This window comes from Rutidosis leptorrhynchoides, chromosome 6, assembly GCF_046630445.1.
Source record: "Rutidosis leptorrhynchoides isolate AG116_Rl617_1_P2 chromosome 6, CSIRO_AGI_Rlap_v1, whole genome shotgun sequence".
Classification (NCBI taxonomy): domain Eukaryota; kingdom Viridiplantae; phylum Streptophyta; class Magnoliopsida; order Asterales; family Asteraceae; genus Rutidosis; species Rutidosis leptorrhynchoides.
In genome coordinates this window covers 375,843,834-375,858,566 of record NC_092338.1, presented here as the reverse complement: position 1 = coordinate 375,858,566, position 14,733 = coordinate 375,843,834, and the positions used below count along the sequence as shown (strand labels likewise).

Here is a 14,733-nt window from a genome sequence, read left to right as displayed (position 1 = left end):
AACTACTACAAGCAGGATGTACCTCATCCAGTCATGACCTTTTCCGATATGCATTTGGAAGAGTTGCACCCGAACCTGAGATTTGACAGACTTTGGATAGATTATCCAAAATATCAACGGGGTTTGCATACTCTTCATTCCAAGGTTGTTGAGGTACCGAGGGTCATAGAATGGGGACCCTTGGAAGCTGTAGAATTGGCCGGGCCAATTAGGGAATTACTTGTACAGAGGTATGGTAATTCTTCTTTTAATGACTGGATATGTTTATTCACCATACGCAGACCTGTATATAAAGTATGGTGTGAAGAGTTGTTATGTAGTATAGAGTTGAATGATCGGGTAGCTAGTTTAACCGATCGTTATTTTATTAGATTTTTGTTAGGCGGTTCGATGCGCCACATGTCTTTACTGGACATGGCTCAGGCTTTACGTATATATACGCCTGAGGAATTAGCGTCTGCCGATTGTAGAGGATTGATACTAAACGGTAGAAAGATAGATGAGAATTTTGATACACACGGTGTGTGGAGTCAAATGACAAGCCATCACCGTTTCAAAGGGGGAAACTACTCTTATTTGGATATAGATAGAGCCGAATTAAGAGTGATACATAGGTTTTTAGCCAATTCGATTACACAAAGGGGTAAGACCAAAGAAAAGGTAAATGAACAAGATTTGTTTTACCATATGTGTATTCGAGACCCACACAGCGCTGTAAGTATACCATATTGTGTGGGTTATTATTTATCAGCTATGGTTCGGGGGATGCGTCCACATAGCATAATAGGAGATGGTATTTTTATTACTTTGATTGGTGAATATCTCGGTGTGGATATAAGTCGGGGGGGATTATTAGTAGAAGAGCCGGAACCCCGCGACACTATAGGTTTAAATGTATACCATGGTGCGAAAGTTTTGAAGCGGCGAAATAACGCCGCAATACGATACAATGGTAGACATCCACAGGTAGAGAGAAACCAGCAGCAAGGTAATGTAGGAGGGGGGAATGAGATGCAAGAAATGCATAGGTTTATAGCTTCTCAGGAATACGAAAATGCTAGACAGAGAGCATTTGAAGATTGGCAAGTTCATCAGAACCAGATCATAGCGCATTGCCAACATATAGGTAGAAACTATATTCCTACACCGAAACCCGTCTTCCCTCCTTGGTCGATAGAGATGCAGCCACCATATCCTACGTATGACCCTGCCGAAGCATTCTATAGCACTTATGGTTATGCGTGGAACCCCTATTGGTACCAATATCATCCTTAGTTTACTTATTATTTTTTATTATTTTGTAATTTGTAATTATTGATACATTTAATATTTTTGTTAATATTGTAATCATTTTTATAATTATCTAACTTTTATTCTTAGATTTTAATAATTTTTGAATGTGGGGTAATATACCAAACTTCAAAAATATGTATATATGTTTGCAGTTTATCTTATGTACACAACAGGGTAAAACAACGCATTTTCAAAGACTGGCATTAAGTTCAGCAAAAGCAACTAATTTTGACGACAAGATGCAAAATACATGTGAAATAACAACAAGACGGAATGAACAAATGATGTGCACCATTTATCATTCAGCAAACAAACGCCAATATATTTGGAAACTTTGGTAAAAATTTAATCATTTTCACACAAATCACCCTCAATAATTTAAATTGTTACTGATTTCTTGCAAATGAGGGCATTGCAAGATCTTAAGTGTGGGAAGGGATTAAATTCTTTCGGATTTTAAAATTTTTATATTAAACACTTGGTTATGGGGGGCATTCCGAGAATATTAAGGAACTTTTTTTTTACCATTAAAAATACTAGTAAAGCAGTAGTTGTATTAGAATCTAGTGCTCTCTGATAAAAAAGAACAGCCCTAGTCTTATATACTGACTACCCAATTCTAGTAAAATTTTTCAAAATTTTCAATTAAATGAATTCAAAATCATGTTTATACATATTTATGAACGATAAAACTAGGTTTTAACACCGAAATTATTGTTACCTCGGAAAGGACATAAATTGAGAAACAAACTAAAATGTTAAAATTCATTTAAAATGGAATAGAGGACGATAAAAAGGAAAATAAAAGCCAAGTGTGGGAAAATTTACCAAATTATTTTAAACATATGTCACATATATCTGTAACAAATAACCGAAAATACTTTTGCTTTGAACTAAACTAAACTGTTTTACCCGATGAAAGAAAAGAAGAGATGGATCTACACGATGAATCAATTCCATCATTAAAAGGAAGTAAAGTCTTCCGAAAAAGAAACGCGCTTCTTGATTTAGGTCATGAAGTTGTCGTCCAGACCAGCTGTAGGTTGACGAAAAATCTAGAAAAGTCATCACTAAAATCAGCAGGAAATCCACGGACCTCAGCATTAAACAGGGTCGCCATGTGGTCAGATTTATCCTAACCATGAGAAGGATTTATCTCGTACAATGGGGGGGCACCATGCAAATTAGCTGGATAAGACTAATGAATCAGATCCCCAGAAAGGATAATCTCCTTAAAGATTAAAAATCAGCTTTTAAGACTGATATTACTCAATCCTAGAGATTGACCTTAAAGATTGAGAATTCAAACTCATGGAATTCGATGATATCTAAACTCGAGCTTAAACGAGAAAATATTTTGATCAAAATTATAAACCGATTTGTTTTCTGAAAACCCATTTTCAATGCGTTCATTACCATTGAACGTAAAATCCTAGGAATTCACCTGGAATTCATTAGGTCACCTGAACTAAATCGGGTGTCAACCGTAAGAACGGTGGTTGCATAGCATGGTCAAAGACAGGACCTTGTGCCAGACCGAAAAATTATAAGGGTGAGCTTTACTATTGCTCCTACCAAGAATAGTAATTGCGTCCGACACGTTATAGACCATAATCAAAAGCATGTCACGGGACATTGCCTTAAACAGTTGCTTGTTCAACGCTTTCCTTTACAACCGGACGGTAGTTTGCCGAAAGGTAATATACGGGACAAGTAAACTGGACGTGTTGCTTTCCAAATACAAGGTTAGCAAGTGGGTGACACAAAACCGCAAGTTTTGAGCTAAAATTTTCAAATCTGAAACCCACCAAACCCACAAAAATATTTTGCAAACACCGGTAAAGGGTTATTCCGGAAAACTAATCTAGGGTAAAAACTAGATTTCAAAAGATCAAATGTTTTCATAAAGATCCAATTTCCTTAATGGATCTAAATTTTTATAGTCATGTGGGACTGTAAACCATATCGTTACTACCATTGTTTATACCGCCGTATAGAAATCACTGATGTACAAAGTGTGAAGAATAAAGAAGTGATTCTAGTATTTCAAGACGATATTGCTTGAGGACAAGCAACGCTCAAGTGTGGGAATATTTGATAATGCTAAAAACGAACATATATTTCATAGCATTATTCCTCAAGAAAGACAAGCTTTTAGTTGCAATTGTTCTATTTACAAGTGATATTCGTTTAAATAATAAAAGGTGAAGACAAAAGACAGATTCGACGAATTGAAGACGCAAACGACCAAAAAGCTCAAAAGTACAAAAGACAATCGAAAAGGTTCCAATTATTGATAAGAAACGTCTCGAAATCACAAGAGTACAAGATTCAAAACGCAAAGTACAAAATATAAAATTGTACGCAAGGACGTTCGAAAATCCGGAACCGGGACTAGAGTCAACTCTTAACGCTCGACGCAACGGACTAAAAATTACAAGTTAACTATGTATATAAATATAATATAATATATAATTAATTATATTAATTATATATATATTATATTTATATATATAAAACCGTCGGCAGAGAAACTCCAAGGGTGTGAGCTGTAAATACATCCTCCGCGACTCGCGGAGTTTTAAGGGCATTTTGCCGCGAGTCGCGGAGCCCCAAATTTCACTTCTGGCTATAAAGCAAACCGAATTCTGATCAAATTTCATATCTTATTTCTCAATCTCTCTCTCAATATATACGTAATATATATAATTTATATTTTAATTTTAATTTTAATTTTAAATCCTAATAATAAGGGTATGTTAGCGAATGTTGTAAAGGTGTAAGTCGAAATTCTGTCCGTGTAACGCTACGCTATTTTTAATCATTGTAAGTTATGTTCAACCTTTTTACATTAATGTCTCGTAGCTAAGTTATTATTATGCTTATTTAAAACGAAGTAATCATGATGTTGGGCTAATTACTAAAATTGGGTAATTGGGCTTTGTACCATAATTGGGGTTTGGACAAAAGAACGACACTTGTGGAAACTAGACTATGGGCTATTAATGGGCTTTATATTTGTTTAACTAAATGAAAGTTTGTTAATGTTAATATAAAGATTTACAATTGGGCGTCCCTATAAATTACCATATACACTCGATCGGACACGATGGGCGGGGTATTTATATGTACGAATAATCGTTCATTTAACCGGACACGGGAATGGATTAATAGCCACTAGAATAATTAAAACAGGGGTGAAATTACATTCAAGGGTAATTGGTGTAATTGTTAACAAAGTAGTAAAACCTTGGTTTACACGCAGTCGATAACCTGGTGTATTCATTAAACAAAGTATTAAAACCTTGTTACAATTCGAATCCCCAATTAGTTGGAATATTTAACTTCGGGTATAATAATAATTTGACAAGGACACTTGCAATTTATATTTATGACTGATGGACTGTTATGGACAAAAACCAGACGGACATATTGAATAATCCAGGACAAAGGACAATTAACCCATGGGCATAAAACTAAAATCAACACGTCAAACATCATGATTACGGAAGTTTAAATAAGCATAATTCTTTTATTTCATATTTAATTTCCTTTATTTTATATTTAATTGCACTTCTAATTATCGCACTTTTATTTATTTTATTTTATCGCACTTTTAATTATCGTACTTTTTAATTATCGCAATTTTATTTTATCGCATTTTTATTATTCGCAATTTCATTATCGTTATTTACTTTACGCTTTAATTTAAAGTCTTGTATTTATTTTATATTTTACATTAGGTTTTAACTGCGACTAAAGTTTTAAAATCGACAAACCGGTCATTAAACGGTAAAAACCCCCCTTTATAATAATAATATTACTTATATATATAATTGTATTTTTATAAAAGTAAACTAATATAGCGTTGAGCTTTGTTTAAAGATTTCCCTGTGGAACGAACCGGACTTACTAAAAACTACACTACTGTACGATTAGGTACACTGCCTATAAGTGTTGTAGCAAGGTTTAAGTATATCCATTCTATAAATAAATAAATATCTTGTGTAAAATTGTATCGTATTTAATAGTATTTCCTGCTAAAATTTAATAGTATTTTATACCCCTTAGCTTTGACATCAAAAATAAATATTATTATTGATAGAATTATAATTAATAGTATCATTTTTATTAATATTAATATTATTAGTATGATGACTAGTAAAATTTCTATAAAAAGTTTCATGTTTATTAAATCTACCATTTTTTTGTTAAAAATAATATGTTTATAAAAACTATCATTTTATCCTATCATTTTTATTATTAAGATTATTATTATCAGTGTTATTATTATTAAAACCTATTATCATTACTAACAATTTATTTAAAATTATCATTAAAACAAAAAGTATTATGACCAATATCATTATTATTAAAAGTATTAAGAATATAAAAAAAAGTTCTTAAAAAAAATATCATTAGGATTATAAGTATATATTAACTATATTAATGAATTATTTTAGAGATATTCATATATATAACAATTTATGTATTTTAATATAACACGAAACAGATATACATATACACTAATATAAAAATAAAAATATTAATCATCTGAATGTATATACAAATTAAAAATATATGTTATTAATATAAAAATAATGTAATTAATATATGTATATATATATATATATATATATATATATATATATATATATATATATATATATATATTCATTCGAATACGATTATATGTATTAATAAATATACAAATGATATAGGTTCGTGAATCCGAGACCAACCCTACATTGTTCAGTTGTTCAATGCCTTCATATGTATTTTTACTACAAAATACAGTATGGTGAGTTCATTTGATTCCCTTTTACTCTTTACATTTTTGGAACTGAGAATACATGCGCTACTTTTACAACTGCTTTATTAAATGCTTTTGAAATACATTTTGAACTGCGAATACATGAAATGCTTTTATAAATGTTTGACGAGATAGACACAAGCAAAACATTCCTCGAATGAATTATGTGGACGTGATAATTGTCACCATTGAATTATGTGGATGTGATAATTGCCACAATTGATATGAATATTTTTCCCCTGATTATTATTGCTTGGTAACCTAAGAATTAGGGAACATCACTAATTTTGAGAATTAGTGCACGCCTAATTGACGCGAATCCTAAAGGTAGCTACCGGGTTTAACTCCCCCACCCAGAATGTTCACTAGACGGAAGGGCTAGTGGGCGTGGTGTTTAATACTTCAAAGTTTATATGATTATTATACAGACGAGATGTTCTGTTTTGGGGATATTATTATGCGCATTATATGTTAAGGTCGGTTATCAAGTCAAGCTATGAAAGCAATGAAAAGTGAATGTTATGTATCGAGAGAATGATTTTATACACAGGTTATGTGTATGTTATTTTTGTGCACAAGATATGTGTACGGTTACTAAGATTTATGAAAGATGATTTCGTACACGAGAAAGGTGTACTGTATTTAAAAGATATCGCATGTACATTACAGGTGGGTATAGGATTCGGACCCATTTGTACCATGCAGGATTTAAATCTTGTGGTCTATCAAAATGATGAACTTTATTGTTTTATGATAAACCTATGAACTCACCAACCTTTTGGTTGACACTTGAAAGCATGTTTATTCTCATGTATGAAAGAAATCTTCCGCTGTACATTTGTTCATATTAGAGATATTACTTGGAGTCATTCATGACATATTTCAAAAGACGTTGCATTCGAGTCGTCGAGTTCATCAAGATTATTATTAAGTCAATTATAGTTGGAGGTATTATGAAATAGTATGCTTGCCGTCAACTTTCGATGTAAAGAAAGTTTGTCTTTTAAAAACGAATGCAATGTTTGTAAAATGTATCATATAGAGGTCAATTACCTCGCGATGTAATCAACTATTGTGAATCGTTTATATTGTATATGAACGGGGCATTTCAACAAGCACGGTTAGAAATGGTCTAATATTATGAGTTTTGTTAATGCATGCTTAGTAGCATAGATAAGTTTTCGTTTGAGATTTTGACATAATTAAATTAGTGTGTACTAAATACATATACAATTAGAGATGTATATATAAACTACTATTGACGATCATGTTTAAATTAACTTTTTATGGGCTCAGTTTGATGTGTTATCGATTATTTGTCAATTAAAAAATTAAAGTTTATAAAATTTATCATGAATGATTATTAAATAGTTTATTATCGTTCATAATTTAGTTTATTAAACTTCTATTATTCAAATTCCAAACTATTTAACGGGTAAACATTACGGACTATATTTTATGACTAACATCTTTTAACATTTTATCTTATCGTCTCATCATTCTTATTCTTATCATCATTATCATTTCATAAATAATCATAATGTCCTATAAAATGCAAACGTTAATAAGTTCAGGCCCAAAAAGCCTGACTCATAAGTTTTACAACCATACAATTTAAATGTTATGGAGGCATCAGCCATACCATGTACCGTAAACACACTGGATAACTACTTTTTAAAGCCCCATTTGTAATTTGAAATCTCTCCATCTCCTAAAGAGACGTTATAACTTTTTTGGCATTTTCTATGTTTATATTTCTTTAAATCAAAATTTCACTTAAATAATTAATAATTAATTAATTGCATTAAATAAAAAACATTTTAAAACAAAACCAGCATTTTGACATCCCCATTTAAAAACACAAGATTCAGGTTCAGGGTTCACTTTCTCTCTCTTCAATAACGTTACAATTTCTCTCAAATTACCTGTAAAGTTCAAATCTTTTTTACAGTATAATTTTGGAAGCCTCGGAGCTAAAACGGTGAAACCCAATTGCTGATTTTGGGCAATTCATTTTAGGTAAACTTTTTTATTATTATTTTCATAAAACCTAGGGTTTTTTTTTCTTCTGAATTTGATTAATTATTTGATAACCCTTTTTTGTTTTTTTGGTTATTATGCTTCTTTATGGTAGATTTAAGTGTTAATATGAGAATGTGATTTGTATATGATCATGGATGGTGATGTTTTAATCAAGTCTTTTTTATTTTTATTTTTAATAACGTTGTTCCTTTCTTGTTCCGGTTCTTGATATGGAGTCACAATTTGAATCATTGAGTACCTTTTTGTGGATTATGAAGTCAAAGGTGAATACTTTTATCATGTGTGATTTAGGGTTTATGTTAAGTCTTGATTCTGTGTATGATTATTCCGGTTTTAATTATACAGGTTTACTGAATTTTATTTTTAGGGTTTTTGTTTTAATTTGGGATATATAGATGGATAGTGATCAATTGGTTGTCTTTGTGAAGGGTGAAGACATTAACTGTGTAGAATTAAGGGTTTTGTAAAAACTGATGATCTGATTGTATTAAGTTGGATGTGTTTATTTTGTTGATTGGTTGATATCCCTTTTCTTGTGTTTTAGTATCTATTGTTGTGGTCTGTTTATAATTATTAGTTTTTAATTTTTAATGGTTATTCATTGTCTAAGATACTTTAAATGCTAGGAAGTTGAATCATATTGTTGAAATTCGCAGATGAATTTTGGTTCTCGGACGAAATCTCGGTGGTAGTCGTTTAACATCCTACTTAAAGATATGGGCGCTCACAAACATGGGTCGAAGGGTGGAGGTGGTTACGTTGGCGGCTTTCTTAATTTATTTGATTGGAATGCAAAATCTCGAAAGAAGTTGTTTTCAAGCAAGTCGGAATCACCAGGTATAATTGAACTTTCTGGTCCACATTTTAATTAAAAGTGGCAAACTGAGCAATTTGAGTGTGTTGACCTGATTCACTTTTCAAATTATTAATTTTGCTGCAAGTAATTTGTGTGTGAAATATGATTTCAAGTTATACTAGAATAGTTTGTTTTGAAACACTTTTTTGGCCATTTAACCATTTGACCCATTAGAGATAAAACATAACCATTATGACCCATATCTAAGCTAACGGTTCAATGTTAACTCATGTGAATTCAGAACAACCGAAGCAGTCAAAGAGATTTGAAAGCAACATGCCTATGACTCGATTCAATACGGTATGTACTTAACAATGCTATATTGTAGTAGTTTTTACCTATATGTCAAAGAACTGTTTAAACTTAATTTTTTTTTAAACCTCACAGATGGATGAAGATGACATGATAGGTGGCTTGAGTTTCAAAGGAAGTAGTGATTATAGCTGCGCAACTTCAGTAACCGACGAAGATGGTTACGGTACGAAAGCTCCAGGGGTCGTTGCAAGGCTTATGGGGTTGGATTCATTACCGACTACAAATTTTTCCGATACGTACTCAAACGCATCTTTTGACTCGCAGTCGTTAAGAGAATCTACAAATTATATCAGAAAAGACCCTGCATTTGACCCAATTGATTGTCAAATGGAGCCCGTTCATACACCCCTAATAGTCAAACGTAAAGATTTTAGGGCAATTGAGAAATTTCGAACTGAAACCTTACCTCCAAAATCTGCTAAATCGATCCCGATCACTCATCACAAGCTCTTATCTCCTATTAAGAACTCAAAATATGTGTCTTGTAATAATCCTGACCGTATAATGGAAGCTGCATCTAAGATACCTCTTGTTGGGTCATCATCACCATCTCCTTCGCTGACATCATCATCATCGGTTCCTTTCAAAGCTCGAGTTTTGCGGGAGAAAATGGAACATACTAGAAAACCGAAGATTCCCGAGGCTGCCAGAAAACCATCGGAGTCAAACACGGTCAAGAATCTCAAAAGTCAACAATCTTTAGAACCGAAAAAGTCAATATCTTTAGCACTTCAAGCTAAGGCTAATGTTCAAAAACGCGAAGGGATGACTCATCGAGCGCAGTCAGTCAAAACTCAGTCAAATCCCGAAAAAAACCAACCGAAGAATCCCATTCCTTCGAAGGTTTTAAGGCAGAACAATCAGAAACAAAATAACTTAGTTGACCGCGGAAAGTCAACTCCAAAATCTTCATCCTCTGTCATCGGTCCACAATCAAGAAAACCAGTTTCCCAGAAAACGAGCCATAAAAAGGAACCATACTCTGTAACTCGAAGAAAACGTTCTATGGAAGACACTGATCGTAACAATAATAATCATCCCGAGAAGAATTTCGTTCAAGGTAGAAGCTCTAGAAGTAATAAAAACGATATCGTTTCTTTTACATTTACATCACCACTTGTTAATCGAAGTAAGAACATTGTTAATGCTTCGAATCCATCGTTGTTGAGCTACAATGTTATTGGAGGTGATGCTTTAAGTACGCTTTTGGAGCAAAAACTAAGGGAACTGACCGATACATCTGTATCTCAAGATTCAATGGCTGCAACCGAAAGTGACATGAGAGACGATTCAGCAGCAACCGAAAATGACATGAGAGACGATGATTCAAGTTATGCAATTTCATCATATGATCCTCTACACCTTGCACAAAAACATAGCATGCCTGATCAGGTGCGCAATATATGCCTTTTATTCGACTAATAGTATACATAGTATAACTATATAAACTATAACTATGTAGTTCATTTCTGGTCTCACTTTTGTTTTGAGCCAACCAACTTCTCTTAAGCCACAAGAAACCATCCAAGTTTCAAACTTTTTTAATTATGAATTATGATACACCATGATTTTAGCTGATTACTGGTTAAATTACCTAAATTATATTAACTTTGGAAGGTGGTTGCTTAAAATTGAAGTTTATGTACTGTTTTTAATTTCTTATAGTTTATACCTGTGAATTATCTGATTTGTAATAGGATTGTGATGATTCAAGTTACGCGTTATCTTCAAATGATCCTTCTGAACTTATGAAAAAACAGCACAAGCTCGATATAGTAGATATGGTATGTTGCTAGTTGCTACTGAGTTCCATCTGTTGCATAATAATTGCTTGTGATTAATGTAATAACCTAACGTCGTTTATTGCTTTAGGATCAGGATTCGAGTTACGAGTTTTCAACAAATAATCCTATGGAACTCGTGAAGAAGAATCACATACTCGATTTGGTACGTAACAAACAAAAAGCAAGTATTTTAACAGTTTTTGTAGTTTATAAATGATTAATGTGATCTTGTGTTGTTAGGGTGAAGATTTAACTTACGCGTTTTCTTCCAATGATCGTCAACAACGGATATCTCGTGAGTACGAGTACCGAAAAATCCTCAATGGTCAAGAACCTAGCCCAACCTCGGTTCTCGAACCATCTTTCATCTCCGAAAGTTGTAACTCATCGGACCCCGCCAATATGTTCAAGCAAAATTCAGCTTCTGTTCAAGCCCAACAACTAATCGCTACAAGTTTTTCAACAAACTTGACTCTAATGGAGGTTGATACCGAGTTACTAGACTCGGCATCTTCGGTTACAAGCGTTGCCACCAAATGGGAACCCGATTACGTGAAAAGCGTACTTGCAGATATTGAGACCATGTTCGATGATTTCACGATTGGTAAAACTCGAAAGCTCGTGAACCCGCGAGTGTTTGATCGGTTAGAATTTGGTAAACCGAATGATGAAGTGAGTAAGCTAAGGCGCGAGCTCATGTTCAATTGCGTAAGCGAGTGTATGGAATCGAAATGCAGGGTTTGGGGAAAAGGGTTGACGATCGTTAAGAAACCGAACTCGTTAGCTAACGAAGTGTACAACGAGATAACGGGGTGGGAAGATATGAAAGACAGTATGGTGGATGAACTCGTTGATAAAGATATGAGCGGTCGTAATTATAACAAATGGCTCGATTATGATGTTGAAGCGTTTGAAATTGGAGTGGAGATCGAGGCTCGATTGCTTGATTCGTTGATCAACGAAGTAGTTGATGATATCTTGGTCGTTTAATGAAGCAGTGTTCCTGGTTTTTATAAGTTTTTCAGACAGTTTTTTGGTGATATAATGCATAGTTTTTAGACTTATGATTTTATTTATTTTTGTATGGAAGATTTTTTCCATCTGTAATTGGCCGAATCTATAAAACAATGTACAAGTCTTGATTGTTACATAATATAGCATTTAGATTCGCCCATTCTTGCATTGGGAAAAAATATTTAACTTGTGCATTTGAGCTCTAATGAATTCTATTGAATAAGCTACATTTTTTTTTTTTTTTTCTAGAAAACACAAATGGTAAATATAGCAGCCTTATTGCTGCCAGTGACGGAGCTTCAAGATCGTAACATGAGAGCGAAAATAATAACTTGAGGGCGAATAATATGGAAAGAGGTTTACATATAAAAATTAATGTATAGAATACTACATAAATTTTTTCACAGGTGGGGCGTACCCGGGTATCGCTTACAACTAAAATACATTTGTGTTATAAAAGTAATAATTGGATGATAATTTTATTATTATTATAGATATTGCATAGTATATTTTTTTGAGTATAAATAGGTGTGTTGAGTTAGAGTTTATGGGATGTATTTTTTGGTTAACAAAAACACTCTCTCTCTCTAGATTCCAAATGCCACCAAACTCTCATTGTACATTTTTCTATAAATAAAAAACCAATTACTCATACCTTTTGTTTAACCTTTGTTTTCTCCGTTTTACAGTATCTCTATCTCTATATACCTTCTACAGTCAAGAACCACTAAAGGTAGTTATAAGCCTACTGAATTATAACACGTTATCAGCACGAAAAGCTTAGTGTAATTAAAAGATATCTCAAACGATCACGAATCACTAATCAAGGTATGAAATTATTAATAATTTTCAGACTCGAATATATCAAATTTTGGACTACTAACATTTATATTTATGTTATTTAAGTTATATATGGTCGGTTATACCACCTGAATTATATTTCTGTAATCTAACTTTTACTAACTTCACTAACATTTATATTTATGTTATTTAAGTTATATATGATCGGTTATACCACCTGAATTATATTTCTGTAATCTAACTTTTACTAACTTCACTAACATTTATATTTATGTTATTTAAGTTATATATGGTCGGTTATACCACCTGAATTATATTTCTGTAATCTAACTTTTACTAACTTCACTAACATTTATATTTATGTTATTTAAGTTATATATGGTCGGTTATACCACCTGAATTATATTTTCTGTAATCTAACTCTTATTAACTTCACTAACATTTATATTTATGTTAATAAGACCTCATGATTGTACGCAACACGTCATTTGACAACACGGTACTTTATGTACGCAACACGTCATTTGACAACACGGTACCATGGGTCGAGATTAATTCCGATCAATACGAATACGACGGGGGTCTTTATATGTTATCTAACATTTATGATTACTTATGCAATTAATCATTATTTATTTCATGCATACTAATGTTTATTCTTAAATTTATAATTTTAAAAGTTAAAATAAAAAAATAGTTTGTATTTTTATTAAAAATAAATCTTAAAAGTTAAAATAAGAAAAAGTAGTTTGTACTTTTATTAAAAGTAAATCTTAAAAGTTAAAATACAAAAAGTAGTTTGTATTTTTATTAAAAGTAAATCTTAAAAGTTAAAATAAGAAAAAGTAGTTTGTATTTTTATTAAAAGTATAAATCTTAAAAGTTAAAATAAGAAAAAGTAGTTTGTATTTTTATTAAAAGTAAATCTTAAAAGATAAAATAAGAAAAAGTAGTTTGTATTTTTATTAAAAGTAAATCTTAAAAGTTAAAATAAGAAAAAAAATCTTGTCCTTTATATTACTCATACGCGTTTTGATATAGTGACTTTATTCGTTAACGTCAACTAATGACGTTACAACGGTCATATATACATAACGGTTGTTAACGTCAACTGACGACGTTACAACAACTATATTTTTCAAATATAAAATAAACATCTCCGTTTTCACATTTTCACAAATCAATCTTTATTTTTCAGATTACTACTCTCAAAAGGTTTTTGTAAAAATGATTCACACAAGGATGATTTTTCCTATTGTATTGGTCATATTAACTATCATCATTGTTGCTAATATACCACCGGGTGAACCTATATTCTATCCTGCCCTTGTGGTTTTATTATTTGTAATCATACCATTATTCTGTTGTTTGCTACTTATGAATTTAAAATGATTCTAATTTCATTTTATTATTTGTCTATGAATAGAAGTTGATTATGATTATAATTTATGTTATTCATCTTTTTTATAATAGAAAATGTCGAATTTGAAAAGGCTTAAATTTGCTCATTTAGAACAAGTGGGAACAACTACTTAACATGGGTTATGAATGTAGAAAAACATCTCGAATCAAACGGTATTTTAGAAACCCTGAATGAAAATAACAATTATTCCGAACAAGAGAAAGCAATAGTAAGTATTTTTCTTAGCAAACATATTGACGAGTCCTTAGAATCTACATATTATATGATCGAAAATCCAAGTGTATTATGGAAAATACTCAAAGATAGATACGTTAATAATTATCAAAAAATAATAATAATAATAATAATAACGGTGATCCATGAAAGAATAAAATTAAAGATATTAGTAAAC

At 31.8% G+C, this 14,733-nt stretch overlaps 1 protein-coding gene across 1 annotated transcript; it reads left to right on the top strand.

Annotated features, from left to right (window-relative positions):
* Positions 1-9,392: 9,392 nt before the first annotated feature.
* On the top strand, positions 9,393-12,228 carry LOC139854917 (uncharacterized). The gene is made up of 4 exons (XM_071844189.1): positions 9,393-10,712; positions 11,018-11,104; positions 11,193-11,267; positions 11,345-12,228. The coding sequence occupies exons 1-4, from the start codon at positions 9,393-9,395 to the stop codon at positions 12,092-12,094; spliced, it is 2,232 nt and encodes a 743-aa protein (XP_071700290.1). The 3' UTR covers positions 12,095-12,228.
* Positions 12,229-14,733: the final 2,505 nt, after the last annotated feature.